Raw genomic sequence first — 23,714 nt, 5'->3', positions numbered from 1 at the left:
TTATCTATTGGTCTTCCAACTTTCCTAAATACTTTATATCTGTTAAGATACAATTAGTGGCACACTACAATACAAACACCTATGTTTTCTATAGACATAATTAGTTGTTATTTTTTCTGTATACATGTGTTTTACTAAATTTTTCTTTAATACGTACTTATTTTATTATGATGCAAGGCTTCTGCCTTATGCCTCGAGGCTTACATCTTGTTGAGGCTCTCCGAAAACGCCTCGGGTTACGCCTTAGCGTTTTAAAACATTGGTTTAGACTATGAATTCTTTTTAATATATTCTTTGTTTCACCAAAAAAATACACACACACAGACGGACATATACAAGGGGCAGGATTGAACCATAGACCGACCCAGAGATACTCAGCTGTGCCTAGTGAGTTACAACATTTAACTGAACTTCTGCTTGATTAGAAGTTGAGCACCCTCAACTAGCCTCTTTACCACCACTGCTGCAGGTAAAATTTCCTTGATGAGGCCTACACTTTGGCCAGCATACAAAACCATGCTTTCAATGTCCCCAGTTGTCGTCACATTTGGCACTGTACCGCCAAGACGACGGATTTCTATTTCCTGTTGGTTAGTACACCTCAAAAATATGTCAAGGGTTCATGGGAAACATTTACAGTTTCCAATTAATTTTCAGTTGTGCATGAGACAAAAGTTATCATATAAAAGTAGTGTACAGAATCAAAGATGAAATCATTAGCAAAAAAATTAATTATTGGGAGATGACTTCCATGGAGGCCTTGACTTGACTAGTATATCAACATGGACTCTTACCCTGTCATGTATTGTTGTTCGACCAATGACTGGCTGATTAGCTTCGGTTTCATGAACAGAAAGAGACTTCCAATCACTGAAGAAAGGCGTCTTTAAAACACGATGGGGTGCTCCGGGCCATCTTGCACGACCAAATATATCAGTGTACTCAGTTCTGTCATATTCAACCAACTTCCTCTTGTATGTGGGATGAGCATGACTTTCCTCAGTTGCAAGAAACCTGTAAAATGTCTGGATATCAAAATTTAAATTTTGCAACTACAAATTATATTTTAAATATTTAAAATTTCTGTTACTAGTATCAATAAAAGTCAACAATAAACATAAAATCACCCAAATTCTTACGAAAAACCAATGACTAGAAACTAAATTAAAAATAATATTGTGATTGGATTGTAGCAGAAATGGTTCCTTCTTTATAAGGAGGCAAGATTTTACAATCTGGAAATGTTTTCATCCCCAGAATCTAACATGAAAAACTGCATCATAACAATAACCAAATAACCCAAAAAACTTATCAAGTTCATATATATATATATATATATATATATATATATATATATATATATATATATATATATATGTTTTATCCAGAGCGGAGTTCCGCTTTCAAATTAAAGTGTGAACTTCGGGTTTTGGGTTTCTTTTCGGTTGCATATCTACATCTCAACCGTTCAATTTTTAGGTCCTAGTGTATAGATCATCTCTGCAAATTTTCAGCCAAATTAATAATCGTTAAGGTATCTAACTCGCGTAAACCAATCGACAGACTGAATCTGTCAACCTGAACCGTACTAGCTTTAAGGCAGTAATCAATGCCTTAACGATAATCAATTTGGCTGAAAATTTGCAGAGATGATCTATATACTAGTACTTAAAAACTGAACGGTCGAGATGTGGATATGCGACTGAAAAGCGACAAAAAACTTGAAGTTCACACTTTAATTTCAAAGCGGACCTCCGCTCTGGATAGAATCTGATATATATATATATATATATATGCTCAATAATGACAGTGACGGGGTATCAAACCTAGTGCCTAGGCAGACTCCTTGTGCACCAAGGGCAAGGGCGGCAACATATCCACGAGCATCCACAATACCACCTGCCGCAATGACAATTATATTTCGATCTCCAACAAGATCGACTACCTTTGGCAACAATGAAATCAAAGCATCCTGCAATTTTAAAAATAGTAAAAAGTAGATGGATGTCAACACTCAAGTAATTTCAACTCATGAGTATCAAGGAATAGAGAAGAATGTGAAACATGAACAATTCCTACTGGTTCTCCCTGAACCTATATATTACAGAAGCAGCATTTCTTCAATCTCCGGTATCCATAGATCTGTGCCGTAGTATATAGGACCAAATTATGGCACTGTGATGAGCACCATATCAGAGCATCCAAAGTTTTTTTTCCCTGAGATGGGAGTATTGGTGTGAAGCCTAGTTTGGTGAGAAGCCTTGGAGAGATTCCTAGTTCACAGTTTTCTATTTCTATCCTAACAAATCTGTATGTTATACGCTCTAAACTTTAGAGTTTGTTGATCCTGGTGTCTAGGCAGTGAGTATAGTGCATCAGACTGCACATACAAACAACTCCCTAACCGTTATCCCCTAAGCTTTGAGGAGAATTTAAAGTGCATTAATGTTTAATATTACTAAACACTGTAGTAAAGATAGATGTTTAACAGTCTTCAGTATGTTACTTTGAAATATATTGTTAGCACACCTCCTAATAGCTTAAGCTTTTGGGACTTGGTTGTCTTCCATAGTACATGAATGTCTGAACCCAACTTTTGAAAGCTACTAATTACAAGATGTAATTGGTTCTTTCTTCGACGTGAAAAGGTGGTGTATTCAAGTAGCGCACATCTTTAATAGCCTGAAAGCTTATTTTCAATAACCTATATAAAACTTATCATCCATTGTATTTACTTCAACAGGCACACATGCCAAAAAACAATTTCTGGCTATATATTCTTAATCTTGTAAAATGACTGAAAAGGATATTTGACATGATAGAAGTGTGTGTGTGTGTGTTGGCAGCAAGTGATCAAAGGTACAAGATCATCATGAGTGAATAAATTATCTAACAAGAGACTTGACTTCTTTTTTCCTGGTCGATAGATTTAACCCTTTCTAGGAGAATATCATCATATACATATTTTAAAAGGTGCAGTACAATGTCCCACTCCCCTGAACCAAATTTACATTTTCTTACTATTTCTCAAACGAAAATCTTATATCAATGTTGGATCTAGTAATTCAAATTTTGGATCTAGTAAGCACTCTTACCTGACTGATCACATGCCCTCCTGCTTCACGTCCTTGGACAATAATCGCATCTACACCAGCATCGATTGCTTTTTTGCCTCCTCCAAACTCCCTACCTGCCTCATATATGAGCAAGTCAGTAAAGTGTTCCAGGAAGAAAGAAAAAGGAATCAAGCCAGAGATCTATAACTATGCTGCATCCAGCATATGTCTTCATTACTCTGTACAAAGTGGAACAATTGTTACTGGTTTCACTCAGTAAAGGATTCTGTCCCTTTTTTTATCTTTTGGAAGCAGAAAGCCGTGTCCTCAATGCACTCATATTTTCATATATATTAAGTCCTGGACTTCCAAATCTTCAACAAAATATTCTTTCAAATTTCAGAAAGACCAGGCTTTCTTTTGCATATGAATTTACTATTATTAGGAGTCAATTCAAATATAGCAGAAATCATATATATACACATGGGCTAGTCCATATCAAGTCATACTCACTCCTTTCTCTATATTTGTCAAATTCATTTGAATTAACTTAGACTAGGAAAGAACTACTGCTTTTTGTTCTTGAAGCTCAAGAAGAATATCCAAAATTTAGTTCTACTATTATTTACTTTGTGTTCAGCTGGTTATAATATGAAATTCTTTTTATACAGTTTGTCTGTGATACATGGATATTACTCTTAGTCCAAGCTGCAGTTAATAATCAGCACAGCTGCAGTGACATACAGAAAAATTTGAATACACCAGATATCAAATTACTGATGGTTGTATGAGGAGAAACAAAAAATTACAGCACATAACTTTCTATTTCAAAATATCAATGAGGACAACATTAACAGGAACACTCACTTGAGGAACAATCTTAACCCCAGAACGATGAGCTTTCGTCACAAGCTCCACAGAACAATCACCCCAGTATACCTGTAGCACTGCTACCTTTTCCTCCAAGATGACGTTTATATTTTTCTCATGCGGAAATGCCAGGACAACACCGACCCCAAATGGTTTGTCAGTTAAGCTTCGAGTCTTACTGATTAGCTCTCGGAGGTAGTCAGGTGATTCCTGGTTAGGCAAAATCCATTATATGAACAATTTAAATCATCTTTTCAAGTGTACAATTAGAAAAGAGTCATATACATATACATATTTTTCTTTTCCAATTAAAAATCACGGAAAGAAGATGGTCTTTTTTTTAAAAAGGGAGAAAATCTTCATTGCAAACTATTGAGAAACCTGGAAATTTATACGCTCATCCACACAAAGTCATCTTACTCTCTCATATCAAAACTGAGATCCAAGTCCTCATTAGACGTTCATAGCAATATATAAACCACATAACATAATCTTACATCTATACACACATTCACAGATTAACACTTATAACTAGTGGGTTCAATGAATATGAGTTCATTGCTCAAGTGATTCCAGTAAGGAAAAAAAAAAAATTTGCAACGTTTGAGCTGTACATTGCTACTGTTCCATAAAAGTTCATCCCTTAAAATGAAACCAAAAAATATCTTGTGCTACTAAGCAGTTCTATGTTTGGTTATTAAGATCATGTTTAGCTGCTGAAAAGAAAAGACTTGTGAGAGTTTAATAATTGAATGAGGAAATTTATGACTATTTACCAATTGAGGAAAGAATGTAAAAAAAAAAAAAAAAAAAGGAATTTAGGATGTAAGAAGAAGCAAATAGTAGATGAAATATACCCAATCAGGAGCCCTGAGGAAAGCTAGTCCACCAGCATTAGCAACAGCAGCAACAAGCTCCGGTCCTGAAATATCAGGTCCCAATGGTGCCTGAACTATTCCATACTCAAAACCCAGAATCCCATGCCAACCCATCTCTCTCTCTCTCTCTCTCTCTCTCTAATTACCCGGCGAGAAAAATATTTGAATACGCATTTGGCGGTGGCACGGCTGCTCAAGTTTCTTTTATTTTGCCAAACCACGTAAGCCATGACGTCAAACTTTCTTAACTTCACATCTTCTTTCCAATTCTTTCTTCTTATTTTTAACAGAGAAGCTTTTGGTTTTCAATTTGACAACTGAGACAGAGAAATTCTTAGGTGGGGGGTTTCCCACCACATGGCTTTAGGGTCACCCAATCAGAAGAAAGGAAAATTTTCATATTTTCCGAAACTGCCCCTGTTCTCTAAAGTGAAATACCCAAAACACCTCCTTGCTGGGTAGTGATTGGTCCTCCCCACCACGAATCCGTGCAGGTGCCCTACGCAAGAGACTGAGACATACTATTTATAATTGTTTATGTGGATATTCTTAATTTTTTAATAAACACTAGCTTCTCTTGTCAATTGAAGCTTTTATATAATATGTACTAGCCCCTTAACATGTGTTCCGCACATGTCAATTGACTTTTATTTATTTTTTTTTTTTAAATTAAAAAAGTTACAACAATTTCTCTCATAATTTTAGGAAAGCTTCTCATTTTTTCATGAGAGGTATTGCAATTTTTTCAAATATAATATACTCTATTGACTATCTTATCCTCATATAGAAATAATTTATTTATTAATATTTATATTATGTGAGGACATATATGGTACTTCAAAAATTTAACCATTCACTCAAGAATTGGCTTAATTATATAAGATATATATATATATATATATATATATATGTGTGTGTGTGTGTGTGTGTGTGTGTTTGTCAGTCCTTCTTGGCTAAGGACATCCTTACCTAAGCTTAGGTACGGATTTTCAGTTTTTTGCCACTTTTCGATCACATATTCACATCTTAACAGTTCAGTTTTTAGGTCCTAATGTATAGATTACTTCTGTAAATTTTCAGCCAAATTGATAATCGTTAAGCTATCAAAAACTGCAATTTACACAAATGGCTCACGTTGGATAGATTCAGTTCATTCGTGTAAATTGCAGTTTTGGATACCTTAACAATCATCAATTTGGCTGAAAATTTGCAGAGATAATCTATAAATTAGGACTTAAAAACTGAACGGTTAAGATGTGAATATGTGATCGAAAAATAGCTAAAAACTGGAAATCAATTCCATAAGCTTAGGTAAGGATATCCTTACCTGAGAAATTTTGTGTGTGTGTATATATATATATATGTATATATATTGAATTACAAGATAAATTATTATTAATAATAAACTAGCGAATAGAATCACTCAAAAAGACATCTTGTATAAAGCTGGGAACATACAACATCCAGGAATGACCAATATAAAAACTAAGAGTAGCCTAAGCTAAAAGGTGAGCCACCTTATTAGCTCGATGATTGACACAAATTAGAGAAAAACTAGGAAGCCTCCGCAACAAAACTTTAGCCTCCTCCACAAGATAACCAATATGAAAGAGATCATCCTCCTCCTTCTTCAGAGCATTCGCCAAAACCAAGCGACTCTCAAAACTAACATGAGTATAGTCTAGTTGAATAACAAACAGAATAACCTTTAACATAGCTAACAACACATAATGGAATGGAAAAGAGACAACCAATCTGGGCAAAGCAAAACCAGATAGAAAAGCCCCTGAACTATCACAAAACACCCCCCGGCCACCACGTCAAGAACCAACAAGAAAACAACCATCAACGTTACATTTTAGAAAACCCAGACTTGGACCCTCCCAACTTAACTCAATGATAGGCCTAGCTCCAGACCTTGAAGCATTTCATTTTTGATAATTTGATTCAAATCCTTTCGTTAAACTCTCTTCTCAAATTATATATATATATATATATATATATACACACACACAGAGCTTCTCCACTGCGGACGTCCGCAGTTTTTCTTAGGTACGGATTTCCAGTTTTTACCCACTTTTCGATCATATTTTCACATCGTAACCGTTCAGTTTTTAGGTCATAATGTATAGATCATCTCTACAAATTTTCAGCCAAATTAATGATCGTTAAGGCATTCAAAACTGCAATTTACCATTATAAACACGAACGGTTCCGGTTCGACAGATTCGGTTCGTTCGCGTAAATTGCAATTTTGAATTCCTTAACGATCATCAATTTGGTTGAAATTTTGTAGAGATGATCTATACATTGTGACCTAAAAACTGAATGGTTACGATGTGAAAATATGATCGAAAAGTGGGTCAAATATGGAAATCCGTACCTGGGTCAAATATATCCACACCTGGGTATATATATATATATATATATATATATATATATATATATATGATTTTTCTCAGGTAAGGATGTCCTTAGTTTTTCTTATGGAACAGATTTACTATTTTCACCCACTTTCCGATCACATTTTCACATCTTAACCGTTCAGTTTTTAGGTCCTAATGTATGAATCACCTTTGCAAAATTTCAGCCAATTTGGTGATCGTTAAGGCGTCCAAAACTGCAATTTACACGAACGAACCGAATCTGTCGAACAGGAACCGTTCGTTTACATTGTTGTAATTTGCAGTTTTGGATGCCTTAATGATCACCAATTTGGCTGAAATTTTGCAGAGGTGATCTATCCATTAAGACCTAAAAACTGAACGGTTAAGATGTGAAAATTTGATCGGAAAGTGGGTGAAAACCGGAAATTCGTACCTAAGAAAAACTAAGGACATCCTTAGTGTAGCCGGACTGTATATATATATATATATATATATATATATATATATATATATATATTTAAAGGGCCGCTCACATGTAGGATGCAATTTAAGGGACAAAACGGGACAAATCAATATGGGTTGTTGAATTTTAAGTGAGCATTAGGGATCAATTTTTTTGGCCATTTTAAGGGATCGCTTATTAAACCAACTTTTCGATCACATATTAGCATCTCGATCATTCAGGTTTTAGGTCTCCATAAGTAGATCTCTTTTGCAAATTTTCAGCCAAATTGACAATCGTTAATATACCAAACTAGATCAAATCAATAGACAAACGGAATCAGTCTAACTTAAACCGTTCATGTTCATTATTGTAAATTACGATCATGAACACCCAAACGATTTTGGTTGAAAATTTGCACAATAGATCTACTCTTAGGGACTTAAAATTTAAACAGTTGAAATGTCTATATGTGATCGAAAAGTGGGTCTCACGAGAAATCCCTTAAAATGACCAAAAGAAAGATCCCTCACTAGAAGGCCCTTTATATATAAACTGCACTCATTGCTTGGGAGTTCAGAATTGAAGTTAAGAGTAGTTATTTTCTATAGGGTCAATGACATATAAGCAGTGTTCTAAAACTCGGCCGCCCAGGCCGCCTACGCGGTGGGCGGTGAGTCTCTGACTTGATTAATGGCTAATCGGTAGTGTTAGGCGGCTTGATTTTGGGCGGGCGCCTAATCGGCCTACGCGGGTGCCTAGGCGTCTGGGAGGAATATCTGGGCGGTGAGTCTAGGCAGTTTTGGGGGTTTTGTCAGAGCTTCTAAGAAACGTTTCTTCTTCTCTTCCACTTTGACCCTGTCCAGAACCTTCTTCGTTGCGCTACCTAAGCCATCACACAGCTTCACCACCCAGAGGTTTCTCAGCTCGTCGGCTGCAGCTCGGTGGAGCGACGGCGTTCATTGATGCACTCCCTATATGCTTCGCTCTCAGATCAGAGTCATCGCTCCGGTTATCAAACTTCCGGAGCTTACCGAATTGTGTATCTTTAGAGAGGTTGAGAGAGATTCATACTCGATAGATAACGTCGACGCCGCCGAAAGTTACAACAAGGGAGGAGTGCTAGAACCTGGAATGCATAAGATGATTTAGATCTGATGAAGAGCTGAATATGGAGGTCTGAATATGAAGAGAGGAGAATGAAGTCTGAACGTGTACACGAGTAGGGTAGTCTCTATTGTTTCAAAGGGGGAGAATAATATAATAAAAAAAATGTGTGGTTGTTGCTTGTCAAGAGAGAGAAGAGGGATAAGATGGCTGGATGAGCAAGTGGTGTGACGTGTGTGTCCGCCAAAGTATAATTAGAAGCATAATTGAATACTGCTTATGTGTGTTCCTTATTTAATTAAACAAATATTCAATTTAATAAATGGTTATGTGAAACAAAAATCTAATAATCTAATTAAATATATATTTTTCCTCCTCTTATTTTATTTTTCTTTATATATATTATAAAAATAAAATAAAAATAAAAATAATACAAAACCGCCTAGGCACCTGCCTAGACGTCTGGGCGCTAGTCCCCTGTCCACCGCCTGACTAGCGCCTAGCGATTTATTAACTTTATTATTCTCTAGGCTACCTAATCTTTTACCCACTACAGCAAAAGTGGTATTTTATGACACACAATGTGTGCTGTAAAAGACAACTTTACAACATAAAGAAGTGTATCGTAAAAGACAAATTTTTCTTGTGGCTGTGAAAGATGTTTTACAACTTTGATTGTGTGCCGTAAAAGACCATTTTGAGTGTCGTAAAAGACTCCTTTTACGCGTCGTAAAAGACCATTTTGCGTGTCATAAGAGACCCTTTTGCGTGTCGTAAAAGATGTCTTCATTTACACTTCTAATAGACAATGTTTTAATTAAACCCTTTCATTCAAGGATAATAAACAAAAGCATTCATATAGTACATTATGTCATTTAAACAACTTCATATTACAAAATCATAGTATAATTAAACTAATATTCAAATATAGAACATGCTAGCTAGATCATCCTTGCTCTATAATGTTCTGCTCACAGCCTCAACGTTTGAGCATGGAAGAAAAACCTTGCTTAAAGAGGAGGTTACAGGTCCTGATGTTTCAACCTCACTTCCACCACCTGGATCATTTTCTACCGAAGCAACCTACACACACAGGCAAAAGAACCAAACAAAAAAATGCTTAATCATTGGAGAATATCAACAAACATACATGAGTACCATTGATAAGCAAGCTGCCAAGTAACACTCAATGCTATCAAAGACATATAATAGCCAAATAATTTAAGTAGCAAAAGAAACTTGACAAGGCAATTCAACCATTATAAATCGTTGGCTCGACGCTTGCGGGTCAAAGTTTGTGGTAGGTGACGAAGCCTTTGTGTTGGCTTCCCACAGACGGCGCCAATGTTAACGTTAGTGACCAGGGGGTCTAATTAACGTAAAAGAAAGAGAGAGAGAGAGAGAGAGAGAGAGAATGAGACACAAGAAGTATAGTGGTTCGTCTCCCGCCTGAGCGGGAGACTACGTCCACTTGAAAGCTTAACTATGTGTGTTGGGCCTTGCGGCCCAAGAGGATTACATGAGATGTAATGGAGTGTCTTCTAAGTGTGAGGAGGGGTCCCTTTTATAGGTAAGGGAACCCCTCTCAATTACATTTTCTTAGATGTGGGATGCAATCAACACTATTCTAGTGCATAAAGGCCTACTATGGAGGCAACTTGGCAATGCCGGAAAGGTGGCTTTCCGGCGAGGTATCGGCCGCTTCCGACTACCGAGGCGTAGCTTGGACATCGGGCTACAAGGTGTATGTCTCGTTTGGGCCCCACCATGGCTTGTGGGCCCCCTAAGGGAGAGTTACTGATGCTTGGTGAAGTAGCAAAACTAGCTTGCTAGTAGAGGTATCTACAGTCCCGCAAGCAAACATTGTCAATGTGCGAAAGGCAGTCAAAAACTGGAGTACTAATGCTTTGTAAGGAAAGAGTTCATGCTTTCGAGATAGAAGATCTGGGACTGTGTTTAATTTCCCAGGTTTGTATTCAATGGTGAAATCATACCCCAAGAGCTTTGCCATCCATTTTTCTTGTGATGGTGTAGTAATCCGCTAATCCATCATGTGCTTCAGAGTTTGATGGTCAGTGAGAATTTTGAAGTGCCTTCCCAGGACATAAGGGCGCCACTTTTCGACGGCGAAAAGAATGGCAAGCATTTCCTTGTCGTATACCTATAGGAGCTGATTCTTGGGTGATAAAGTTTTACTGAGGAATGCTATTGGGTAATTATGTTGTGATAAGACTGCTCCAATTCCAATTCCACTCGCATCTGCCGCTATAGTGAAAGGCTTTGAAAAATCCGGTAAGGCAAGCACAGGGGATGTTGTCATGGCCTGTTTAAGGTGAAGGAAGGCATCCTCAGATGCCTGGGACCAAGAGAAACCATCAGCGCGAAGCATGTCATTGAGAGGGCGTGCAATGAGGCTGAAATTTGGAATAAAACGCCTATAGTAGCCAACCAAACCAAGGAACCCACGCAAGGCTTTAAGAGTCGTGGGCTTGGGTCAATCTAGGAGGTATTGGACCTTTGAGTGATCCATGGAGACACCTTGCCCAGAGATAGTGTGGCCTAAATAGTTGACCATGGGCTGTCCAAATGTGCACTTAGAAAGCTTGACCTTCAAATTATGGGCTTGCAAGATTGTGAATACTTCTGCAAGATGGGTAACATGGGACTCCAAGTCCGCACTATAAACCAATATGTCATCGAAGAAAACTAAAACAAACTTCCATAACAATGGTTTAAAGATATGGTTCATGAGAGCTTGAAAAGTAGAAGGGGCATTAGACAAACCAAATGGCATGACGACGAAATCGTAGTGACCCTCATGTGTCCTAAAAGCGGTCTTAGGGATGTCCTCGAGTTTTATTCGTATTTGATGATACCCAGAGCGTAAGTCCAATATGGAGAAATAGTGGGCACCATGGAGCTCATCCAACAATTCGTCAACAATTGGGATAGGGAATCTATCCTTAACCGTAACCGCATTGAGTTGCCTATAATCGACACAAAAACGCCAAGTACCCTCTTTCTTTTTCCTAAAAGAACCGGTGATGAAAATGGGCTAGTACTTGGTCGGATAATGCCTTGAGCGAGCATCTCACGGACTTGGGATTCCAATTCATCTTTTTGAGAGTGAGCATAACGGTATGGTCGTACATTTATAGGGTTTGTGCCTTCAAGCAAGGTGATTTCGTGGTCAATGGGCCGCTGTGGTGGAAAGCCCGAGAATGGGGTAAATAAGTCTTGAAAACGGTCCAACAAAGACTGAATAGGCTTGATGGTTACTGATGGGGTAGAGTTCGGCCCAGTACTAGGAGAAGATTGCTCAAAATGATCCGGTGGAAGGAGGCCCATTATCTCGGCTGTAGAAACCGACGGTGAAGGGTTAAGGTTGTTGACTATGCCTTGTAAGACATGGCACTTGTCATTTGAATGGAATACCATCAGTTTTTCAGAGAAGTGCCAACTAACAAACCCCAAGGAATCAAGCAATGGGGCACCCAGAAGTAAATCACAGCCTGCAACCGGTAGCAATTAGAAGGAATCCATGAAGGTGTAATCGTGGATCTGGATGGTGACGTCCGGCACTTGGCCAGAAGGAGTAACATCGTGTCCAGAAGCTGAGGTGAAGCAAATAGGGGAGATGGTAGTGATTGGAAGTTGCAATCACTGGCTAATGGATGGGTTAAGGGAATTCATTGCGGAACCGCAGTCGATGAATATCTTGATTGGGTTGCCATTGATTGAGCCATGAAAGCGCATCATCTCTCCTAATTTGGTGTGGGTGATAGAGTTAAGAGTGTATCCGATTTCAGGGATGGGGTTTGGAGGCTCCTCTGGTGGTGTAATTTCGGTGGTTGGGGTGGGTTCTTCAAGACAAGGGGCAGGGCAATCAAGGATGGCAAGCACCGGCTTTTTGCAGACATGAGTGGGGCTGTAAGGCTCGTCACAGTGAAAGCACAGGTTTCGTGCTCTGCGGTCATGCTGCTCTAAGGTGGACCATTGCCGAAAGGTGCCTCTGTTTTGGGGGCGTTGTGTAGAGGGTGTGGCCATTGAAAAATTGGTTTGAAAATTATGGCTGTTGGGTGGCACCAGTGTAAGCACTGTGCTATGGCTGGGACCACCAATTGCCCGTGCAGAATGGGCCCAATGGGTGGGTTTGGGAGGCTGGGCAGCACGTGCATCATTGAGCTTGGCCTCAAACCGCCGTGCAAGGCGTTGAGCGATGGACAGTGTTTGAGGCTCCAGAGCCTGGACATCGTGCCGAATTTCATGGTGGAGACCACCAATAAAGATGGGTAAGAGGTCCTCATCCTCCCATTCTGGAGCTCTAGACGAGAGCTTCGTGAAATCATTGACGAAGTCGTCGACGAAGCCGGTGTGTTGAAGGTGGGATAGGGTGGATGATTACACGCATTTTTATACGTGTAATTATATCTAAAACACGTGATTCAAGCTAATTCTCAAGTCAATTATAATGTAATTAATCGTTTTTTATTATTTTGTAGAAAATAAGCGGAATTGAAGAAACAAGGCGAAAATGGAGCATAGTTGGAGTAATTTGGAGTCCCGGTAAAAGGACGAAATAGTTTACGCGGGTCAAGCATAGTCAAGGCCATTAAAAGAGTGTCACCGATAGTATGTGTGAAATTGCAAGAAGAAGAAAAAAAAATGAAGAGAGAAAAAGAAAGAAAAAAATAAATAATGCATCTTAATTAATTAATCAATTGATTAATTACTTAATTAATCAAATTTTGTGAGAGTCAATCAGCCATGCACGTGCAGCACCTTAATTAAGGTTGCTTAATTAAGCAAGCCTTTTCCCACACGTGTCAACCAACCATGAGCTCTTTCTTTCATCCTTACACGGATCAGCACCATCTCACCATTCACTATTTCATTATTCTTCCTTCTTTGTCACTCTGCACCATACACGTGTTCACATTTTTATCTCTTCCCTACCGCACACCACAGCAGCCCATATATAATTGTATTGAAGGCTTGAAGCATGGGTAGACCAGACCAGAGAGCAGCGCCGCAACGCAAAAAGGGAAGGGCTTCGCCCTTTCCCATCAGACCCATTCCTTCACTTCTTCCCACAACAGCCACCACCATTATTTCTCCTCCTATACCCATCGAGACCACAACCTCATAGCCAATCAATTTTCATCATCTTCTCCAAGAATTTGAGTTTAGGTATAGAGAAAGTATAATTCCAAGTTAGTCATGCTCACTCTCTAGTGTTGTTGTGGCTAGTGCTGGTTTCTCTCTCTTTTCTCAACTCTATACTCTCTTAATTTATTGTAATTTGATTAATTTTGTTGTGGGTTTGGAATAAACATTATGATAAGTATGTAAATTTCTTGTTACTTAAGAAGCTGGATATATCTATGAAATTCCTGCATAATTAAACGTTCCCAAGGTAAGTGAGCTGTATAAATTTGTGCATCTAGGTAAACAAAACAAAGAGTACGAGTCTCGGTTTAAAGGAGTTGTTAAACAAAACAAATAGTACAAGTCTCAGTTAAAACCTCTTTTATTCCAAATATAATGGTAAATATGAATATACATGTCCTACGATGTATAGAAGGCTTCAGGAAAAATTGGGTTGGCAAGCAACAGTTGCAGCAGGTTGTCGAATCTAAGAATATCATATAGGATCCTGCTGCAGAGCTGTCTTAACGGTTCATTTCAAAGTAGTGCAGTGAATGTTGTACACGAACACCTGCCTTCATTTGTTGAGGAACCTATCGGAGAGCCCCAGAAGTCGGCCTGCTTCCATAGTATGTATGGAACCTATTAGCCAGTATTGTATCTTTCAAATATCATAATTTTCGTATTTGACCCAATTTTCGTACTTGATTCTTTTTGAAGTTACGGGCTGCACCATCTGTGGCTCCTCAACATTCAGTTGACGAGACTACACTACTAGCTTCATATTAGAATGACTTTTCACAGTCCAATGCAGTTGAAAGGCCTGTAGTAGAGACAGCATGAAGTTTTTGCCCTAGAAGATGAAGGTGAATCTTTTGGCTTCCTTCAATTGTTACCATCGAGCTTTGGGGATTCAGAGTTTATAAGTTATACTGCTCTATTCTTTTGTAATGGGGTCAAACTCATATATACTTTATTGTTACATAAATTTGATTTTTGATATATCCGAATGGCCCAATACTGATTTCAACATTTTTTTTTATATAAGGCCTTTGACAGCAATATTAAGAATATGTTATTTGTAATATGTATAAATTTCATAACATTAGCAGAAAAATTAGTTTGGTTTTGGTAAATCCTTAATCAACTAATTATCTAAATATTAGTTATATATACTCTAATTTGCAATACACAACATGTATATTAAGAAATGTAAACATAATTATTTTCATAATAATATTAACATTATTACTAATGCTAGAATAATTGTATACGCATTTTAAGTACCTGATAAAAGCTCGTCAACAACTTCTCATATTAAATAATCTTAGTATTATTCATTCTACTTTTGTAAAGTTTGTAACACCAAAAACTGAAATATTAAATTTGGTAGATATGATTAAAGATTGAAAATCTTTATTGCTAATTAGTAGCTTCATTTTGAAACCGAAAGTTTTGATTTGTAAGTTATTAAGGCTTATTTCAAACCGATCGAGTAACAATCCTAATCATAACCATAATTGACAATTTTTAAATATAGTTATGACTTCAAAGACCAGGGCGACAAGGGAACAAAGGTTCTTCAAAGGTGATTGCATGCAATGCCGCTAATTTATAGTGCTGAAAGTCATGAGAAAAGGTATTCAGGCCAGAGGGATATGCAAGAAATGAGCAATGATTAGACTTTGGTTGCCGCTATAGCTAAAAGTTCTTTTTTCTGATGGACACATCATCAACTCATTGCAAGAATAGGTAATTAGAGGCTGTTAGTTTAAATTGATAGATAAAGCAAAATTAATATTCTACTTACAAATTCAAAGCAATTTATATCGTGTAAGTTCCATTTGCAGTGATGCAGCCAACAGTAGAAAAGAAATGGGTTCTAAAATATGGTGAAGAACCAGAAGACTTGTACAGTTTTGGATGTGTAGATACAAGACAGTTTTATTGTAAGATGTTCACCCCAACAATGCATAATACAGTGTGAGAAACCCAACCTGGTAGGTTTATGATTCGACCACATTTAATTCTCTTAAACAAAGCACAACATAAACAATTGATGGTATTCTTCCAAAATCTCTCAGTACAGTTTTGGATGTGTAGATACAAGACAGTTTTATTGTAAGATGTTCACCCCAACAATGCATGCTACAAGTGTGAGAAACTAACCCTGGTAGCTTTATGATTCGACCACATCTAACACATCGCTAATTCTCTTAAAAAAAAAATTAAAAAAAAACACAACATAAACAATTGATGATCTCTCAGATGTCATAGCTATAAATCTACAGTACATAATGAACACCAAATTTTTATCTTCCCAACCACACAAGGATAAAGATAAACTAAAATGTTTTCAATCCAAAAGGCTAGAACAAAGTTACATAATTAATGAATACGCAAAGTTAAATCGTCACATAAAAAGCAGTAAAGATCTCAAATGGAAATGTATAAGACACTGAACATGGATAATAAAAGTGAAGTTTAGCATATCTGTAGTTCGCCTATTTGATCATTCAGTGATTTGCTAGGTTCCATCATATCATCATATCCAGGCCCCGAATCAGTGCATGGATTATGTTCAAATCCGGAAGGCCTCTCATAAAACTCCAACAAACTATGGAGCTCTTGTTCAACATCCAAATTACCGTGCACAACTACTTGCCACACGAGAACCGCCAGAATTTCAAATATTCGTGCATTTGCCACAAAAGCGATAGAATGTTCCTACTCATTAGAAATAAGGTTAAAAGTCATAATTCACACTTCACCCGGAAATGAGAAGATCAGAAAAAGAAAGGTGGAATAAAAAATATTAATAGCAATAACAAATAATAAGACTTACATTAGGTACATTAGGTTTAAGTTCACAGGGGAACCGCTGACCAACATCCTTCATCTGCATCCCCATTATATTGTGAAAAATTAGAACTGCTCGAAAAGAAGTGTCTGCCTAACAGTACTTGACAAAGGATATATATATATATATATTCCTTTTTTTTTTCCTGGAACATCAGAGAACAAGATTACTCACGAATTTTTCATATTTGGAAATAAAAGTCTCGAACCGTTCACGCACTGGATCCTGCACACAATGGGAAAATTAGAAGAGGGTGACGAGAGCTCTTGCATAAAAAATAATAATAATAAATAAATAAATAAATAAATAAAAAGCCACAATTACTTGTCTAACATCGAACAAAAACAATTACAAGCAAACCTACATTTCTAAAATCTAACTGTCTTGAACACAAATATATAGAAACCTTTGAAATTTTCTTAAATAAAATTCCATCAAAGCAACTGGAAAAAGTATTGTACAATGCCCCCCACCAGACTAATCTCGTCTTCAAAGTCTCTAGTGATTAACCACTCATCGCCCGACAGTACTTTCAATGCCTGCCATCATCAAAAGAGGGGGGAAGAAGAAGAGTTAAAATATCATAAATTGATCAAGTTAGGTGCAGTTTTACTAGTAAATTCAACCTCAGATTTCCACCAATGTAATTGTTCGACATAAATTAGTGTTTCCGAAAAGTATTATTCACATGCTGTTGCAGTAAAGGAGACAAATAAGTGTGCCGAAAGAAGAAAAGAAAACAAGGGATCTGGGTAAGTTAGCAGCTCTACTTAAATCATCTTGAACATAGGGAATAAGAATAGCCGATTAATCATATCAGATGAGCAAAACAATGCAGAGGATGTGCTATCATTACCAACTTTGCCGAGAAACCAGATATGAAAGCATAGAGAGCATCCTGAGCCCTCAGAAAGACATCCGGGCGTGGAATGTCTATTTTTGGATCGATTGTGCATCCCATTTCATGCTGCCCAAAATAAGATGACAGAGTTTATCAATAGCACCCGAAGTCCTTTTGGTTTTGGATGAGAGTTAAACAACACATACCTCATTCCACCATGTGCATACTAAGCCAAGCTTAGCAAATTCCGGAACCAGCTGTGTACTCCAAGCATCCCTGTCTGCACAAAGAGCAAACAATGCAATCAATGTTTTTGTTTTTGGCACAGGGCCCTGCTTCTAAAGTTACAAATCAGGGTACTAAAGTCACAGACTATATATCATTCCTTGAATATTTTGTGTCCGGTCTCATATCTATGCGTTTAATAAATAATTGCAATTATAAATTTTCATCGTTAGGGAAAAAGAACAATAGAGGAAGGTGCTCATCAGGCATAAATTTCTAGCTATAACAAGACACAGAACGACAGAACGAAAGAGGATAGCGGATAATTTCTTTGCTGAATTCCAACGAAACAATATTCTCAAAAAAAAAATTCCAACGAAACAAGAGGAAGACTAAGAAGACAAGAGGAAGGTACCGATCTTTTCTGGATTGGGCACATTAAAAGAAAATGAGTCGTACGCTGACACCTCGTCCACCCACACGTTCTCGTACATCATCGTCTCGTCCATCGTCGCGATTCCAAACCCTAGGCAGATTCACAAAGGATTGATCGAGTGGACTAGTGGAGGCGATTTAATCATTGGGCCTTGTCGTTTAAGCCCGTGTTTAAGCGTACGTGTCATGCTTTGAGCGATGCATTTGTGGGCTCATGGGTGGGCTTGGGCCGCATGAGAATACCCTAGTTTAGTACCGAACATAAAAATAGAAATGGTTAGCTTTTTTTTTTTTTTTTTTTTCTCTTTAAGGGGGTAATGAAACTTTTAAAGAAATCTATGGAATTTAAAAGGTTTGGTGTATTCAATATAAACTTTTGGTAGTCCATAAAGATTTTTAGAGTGTATTTGGATGAGAGAAAAAATGACGGAATTTAATTGAAAGTGAGAATTTCATAAATTCCTAAAAATCAAATCTCACGTTTGGCATTTATCAGATTAGAAATTTTAAACTTCTCTATGAAAAAAAAATGAAGGAATTTATTATTTAGATTTCCCACTTTTATTTTGATCAAAATATGTGTCATTTACAAATTCCTTTGCACGATTCAATTTTTCATTTCCAAAACAACCCTTTTCCTATTTGATTTTTTTTATAAAAAAATTCTTAATTTATTACATATTCTAAATCCTAAAGAGATACAGCCAAACAATAAAAATCACAATTAATGGAATTTTTGATTGATGGAGTTAAAGATTCTATCATTTATAAATTCCTACATATTTCATAATTTTCTCATCCAAACGCACCGTTAAGACTTTATGAATTCCACCAAAATCTAGGGATATTCAATGACGTCTCCTAGCTTTCACAGGTCTCTTAGTCTCATCAGGACTCCATATGCCAACCAGTTTCCTAGTCCAATAATTGGCCGAAATCTTCTCGAAGCTTCCGGAACTTTCTCGAGCGAATCCTTATTCAACAGGGACTCCTTGTGACACTAGGTTTTCTTATCCAACTCGAATTGGGACTCCTGATTTAAGTAGAACTCCTAATTTCCGCGACCTAAGAGTTTGAGTCCAAGTCAACTTCTGATTCCTACTCCAACTAGGACTTCTTTTCCTAGTCGAACTTTCATTTCTTGATTTCTCTTCATTTCTGCATCACTTGTGTCTTCCTTAGTCATTTTTGGACTTTGAGACTCCATTCAGCTCCTATAGTATCTTCACAAATATAATGTACCTACAAAACATTAACTAAGTTAAATTAATCAAGTTAAAGGAAATAACTTAGCAAAATATAGGGTTTTAAACATTATAAATGTCGCATTCTATCAGAAACATCTAAATAAATAAGAGTTAGAGTGGAGAAGCTGAATGTTACCCTAAAGCTCATTCTAGCCTCCTAGATGCAACACAAGGTGAGAAATGCTTCAAATTATGGTAATTTTGGTTTCTACAAACCCAAATCACCATACAAATGCACAAAACTCTTAGAAACTATGAAGAACAAGGCTTGAATCTATGAAAACTAGAGTGTGACTGATCAAAAATGTATAGATTCTTCAGTTTTATAGCAAACCTAAGAGGCTATACACTTTTCTCTATACAAAAACTCTAAGAACTAACTAAAAGATGAAGAACCAAGAAAAATGGAGAGGAAATGGAGAGACCGCGAAGATGAAATGAATGAAGGAAAGTATAAAAAAAATGTCCAAAGTGAAGGGAGGGTCTATAGAGGCCAAAACTGATGAATGGAGAGTGGAGATTAAAGAAAATGAAGGGTTAGATGTAATGAACAAATATGTAAGCATAAAATGTGGACCTAGTCTTTAATTCCACATAAAAATGACTTAAAAACCTATAGATATTTTGGTGGAGGAGCTAAAGTAAGAGTATGAGGGTCATTATGCAAGGAAACAAGGCAATAAATGAGAGACAAAGGTGTAAGATGTAAAAGGGGACCATGTATCATCTTTCAATTCAAATTTTGAATTTCAAAACAACCTACATCATATGTTCCCACCTAAAATCCCTAAGTCTAGTCAACAGCCCTTCCTTGCCCTTCATACATGCTCTTGGCCGGCCAACTTGGTCGGAATCCAGTGTTGGCCCATTTTCGTCCTTTTGCACACTTTCGTCAAATTCCCCCCTTCAATTAAATCTCTAACAAGACTTCGGAATTGGCCTTTGCTTTCTCCATACCAAATATTCCTCCATGAGAGTAGATCATCCTAGTAAAATTTCAGGGCTTAGTTCACCGTGGTTTGGCCGGAAATGCTACCAGAATCAATAGAAGCCCGATTTTGCAGTTTTTGTCTTCTAGTGTAGAAACTTGCACCGATATTTTGAAGGCCTTCCATTCCGAACTAGCTCTGGTACTCTTCATAAGAAATGATCCTTAGGATGTCTAGAATCTCCATGTAAAAATTTATTTAGAGTTCATTTGGTTAGACTGCCGCTCCTCCTTCCTTGCCTAGCTTGGTTTGTTTTAGCCAGAGTAGGAAAAGGTGCTAAGATTGATTTTTTAGTGCATTTCAAGCTTCTCCATCATTTACTAGCATGATAAGAAAAAAATAATAAATATATATGAATAACCACAAAGGTCAAGTAAAAATGAAAGATTAGGGGAATAATTACTACGTAATTATGGACTTAACAAGAGGTACTGAGCATCATCAAGCATATAAAGTAACAGGAAGCAAGGACATCTACAATACCGTACAACCCAATGCTCTGATACCAAGTTGACAAGACCCACCCCGGTGAAATCCAAGGTGGCTGTCGGGTGCATCACAAGTATGAAAACTATGTGCAATTTTTTGTATGATGTGCCCTACTCCCAAGTATAGGAGGTCAAGTTTTAGTAAAGGGAAAAAGTAAAGAGTATCGTACCCAAGGAATTGAGTAACTCTATCCTAGCTAGATCACCGTGAAAATAAACCTAGAAAACACATGTAAAGTCTACATTTTTACAAGTTCACAACCTTAGCCCTTTGGAAGCTAAAGATCATGAGGATGGTATTAACAATTGTGGTAGTGAGGGGCTTAGTTGATTTTAATTTGGATAAAGAAAATTAAATGCATAAAATAAAATAAACAAATAAAAATGTAGAGACTAAATCAATAAGAAGAATCTAGACTTAGGTATCACACCTAACCTTACTCATGCACAAAATGTAACCCATATTTGATGTAATAACATGCTTTGACAACTTCTCCTTAGTGCTTTGGTGAAGCTATCAAGAAACTAACTAATCATGCAATTTAGCAATCTCTTTTGAAGCAAAGCTAAATTACACGACCTTTATATCATTCAAATATTTCGGATCCTAAATGGTTTATGGTGTCGTGAGCCTAAATTCTTCCAGAACCTAAACTCACAACATCATGCTTTAATTTCAAGGTAAGAAATTCAAGCAACTTAGTTCTTCCCATAGGAATAAGCTAAGCCACCACCTATTTAGCTATACATGCTACGGAATTAAGAGTTTATCAAGTTCATGTTTCCGATTCATTAATTTCCTAAAGCATGCTTCTAGGTGATAAATCTATAAACACACTTAGGATACATGAAAGTATAGTGGCCAAAAGATTCAAAACATGCATAAACATCAAACCACATGGAAATTTGCATTATTTGCACATAAGTTTGGCTAGGGCTAGCTCTAGCCTTAAATCCAACTACTCACAACACATGTTATTAAAAATACAAGTCATGAACATCAAATTAAAGAGAGGAGGAGAGAAAAAGAGAAGAACTATCCAACCTTCCACCTAGCTCTCAAAGATGCCAAATGATAAGAGAATTGCTTCAAGATATGGGATTTTGTTTACAACCCAAAACACCATACACATCCACAAAACTCAAGAACAAAGAAGAACAAAGGCTTGGATGTGTGAAAGCAAGTGTTGTGATTGATTTAGAGTGTGTAGTAACTTCAGTTTTGGTGAAACCCAAGTGCCTACACACTTATTTCTCACACAAACTCAAAGAACTATGTACAAGGCATGAAAAACTAACCTAAAACTAGAGAAAAGAGAGATTTTGATGCTCCAAAATGAGGGAGCCAAGGGGATGCACGGTTTTGGGGAGAGAGAATGAGCTATTTAAAGGCCAAGGCAATTCAAATCAAGGATGGAGATCAAAAGAAATGAAGGGCTAGATGTGATTGACAAATGTGTAAGCACAAAAATGTGGAACTAGTTTTTGACTCCACATAGAAATGACCTAGAAATCCTATAGATATTTTGGTGGAGGAGAAAAAGTAAGGGTAGAAGGGTCATTGTGTAAGGAAACAAGGTAATAAATGGGAGACAAAGGTGTAAGGTGTAAGAATATGACCAGTTGTCATCTTTCAAATTTTGAATTTCAAAATAATCTAGACCTAAAGTCTCTAACCCTAGTCAGCTCTTCCTTGTCCTCCACATATGTTCTCGGCCGGCCAACTTGGCCGGAAATGTCGGGAAATCGGCGTTGACCACTGTTGACCCATTTTTTGTCCGTTTGTTCACTTTCTTCTCATTTCTTCCTTCAATTGAATCTCCATCGAGAGTTCACAATTGGCCTTTGACTTCTTCATACCAAATGTTCCTCCATGAGTGTAGATCATCCTGGTAAAATTTGAGAGCTAAATTCACTATGATTTGCCCAAAAAATGCTGCCGGAATCTGTACAGGTCCGGTTTTGCAGTTTTTGTTTTCTAGTGCAGAAACTTGCACCAATCTTTTGAAGTCCTTCCACTCCGAACTAGCTCTGGTTCTCTTCATAAGAAATGATCCTTAGGATGTCTAAAATGGATCTGGTAATTTTTAGCTCATTTGGAGTTCATTTGGTCAGGTCTCCGCTCCTCCTTCCTTATCTAGCTCGGTTTCTCCTAGCCGGAGTAGGAAAATGTGCTAAAGTTGACTTTTTAGTGCATTTCCATTCTCCATCATTTCCTAGCATGATAAGAAAAACATTATATATATATATATATATATATAAACACAAAGGTTAAGCAAAAGTGTAAGATTAGGGGAATAATTACTAGGTAATTATGAACCTAACAGTGGCCTAGTGGGGCACACTTTAAGAATTACTCTGGTGAAGATTTGGCAGAATCACTCCTAAAAATAGATTACCAAAAACCTGTAGAAACAATTTAACATTTCTCAAATCAACAACCACTCTCAACTCCTGGAGCCTACTTGCTCCCTACAATTCACAACCAAACTCCATAATTGGATATAACACAATATTATATTGAATCATCTCAAATTACAATTCCTAGTTTTTTTTATTTATTTTTTATTATAATTTTTTTTTATAACTAGGAATCTCGTAAAAACGAATCAACCTTGCTGGTTAAGCATAAAAGTAAGGTATGGGGAAGGAAAAGTCACCACACAGTTAATAGAGCTTGCCAGGCTCGAGTCGGAGCCTCCTAGGCTATAGTAATAGTCTCCTAGGCTAAAAGCTCGACG

At 37.2% G+C, this 23,714-nt stretch overlaps 2 protein-coding genes and 1 long non-coding RNA gene across 4 annotated transcripts; all 3 read right to left on the bottom strand.

Annotated features, from left to right (window-relative positions):
• Positions 1–263: 263 nt before the first annotated feature.
• LOC112172619 (NADH:quinone reductase-like) lies at positions 264–4,982 on the bottom strand. The gene is given in 7 exon segments (XM_024310019.2): positions 264–584; positions 795–1,014; positions 1,827–1,972; positions 3,096–3,169; positions 3,172–3,190; positions 3,924–4,136; positions 4,784–4,982. Coding segments are annotated over 7 exon segments (990 nt in total). The 5' UTR covers positions 4,919–4,982; the 3' UTR covers positions 264–401.
• Positions 4,983–9,532: 4,550 nt separating this feature from the next.
• Positions 9,533–10,106, bottom strand: LOC121050069. Its single transcript, XR_005801666.1, has 2 exons — positions 9,998–10,106; positions 9,533–9,823 (listed from the first exon to the last, which is right to left on the bottom strand). It is a non-coding gene; the product is annotated as an uncharacterized LOC121050069 (long non-coding RNA).
• Positions 10,107–16,176: 6,070 nt separating this feature from the next.
• LOC112173479 lies at positions 16,177–18,367 on the bottom strand. Of its 2 annotated transcripts, none has more exons than XM_040509342.1 (7): positions 18,230–18,367; positions 17,796–17,869; positions 17,605–17,715; positions 17,210–17,287; positions 16,923–16,973; positions 16,734–16,787; positions 16,177–16,615 (listed from the first exon to the last, which is right to left on the bottom strand). In XM_040509342.1, exons 1-7 carry the CDS (start codon positions 18,321–18,323, stop codon positions 16,373–16,375), a joined length of 705 nt encoding a protein of 234 aa, XP_040365276.1. In that variant the 5' UTR covers positions 18,324–18,367; the 3' UTR covers positions 16,177–16,372. The 2 variants fall into 2 exon arrangements, with proteins under 2 accessions (XP_040365276.1, XP_024166882.1); XM_024311114.2 differs by having other exon boundaries at positions 16,182–16,615; positions 17,222–17,287.
• Positions 18,368–23,714: the final 5,347 nt, after the last annotated feature.

This window comes from Rosa chinensis, chromosome 6 (genome assembly GCF_002994745.2).
Source record: "Rosa chinensis cultivar Old Blush chromosome 6, RchiOBHm-V2, whole genome shotgun sequence".
Classification (NCBI taxonomy): Eukaryota; Viridiplantae; Streptophyta; class Magnoliopsida; order Rosales; family Rosaceae; genus Rosa; species Rosa chinensis.
Note: the sequence above shows the minus strand (reverse complement) of the source record. Positions and strands in the feature narration are given on the sequence as shown.

What these genes read in the sequence shown, in the direction of transcription:
- LOC112173479 (XM_040509342.1), bottom strand. Translation starts at nt 18,323, where the DNA reads ATGGACGAGACGATGATGTACGAGAACGTGTGGGTGGACGAGGTGTCA. An exon ending in GCCCAATCCAGAAAAGATCG is followed by an intron (nt 17,870 to 18,229) that starts GTACCTTCCTCT and finishes CTCTTTGTGCAG; the next exon opens with ACAGGGATGCTTGGAGTACA. An exon ending in TTAAACCTAATGTACCTAAT is followed by an intron (nt 16,616 to 16,733) that starts GTAAGTCTTATT and finishes TCTAATGAGTAG; the next exon opens with GAACATTCTATCGCTTTTGT.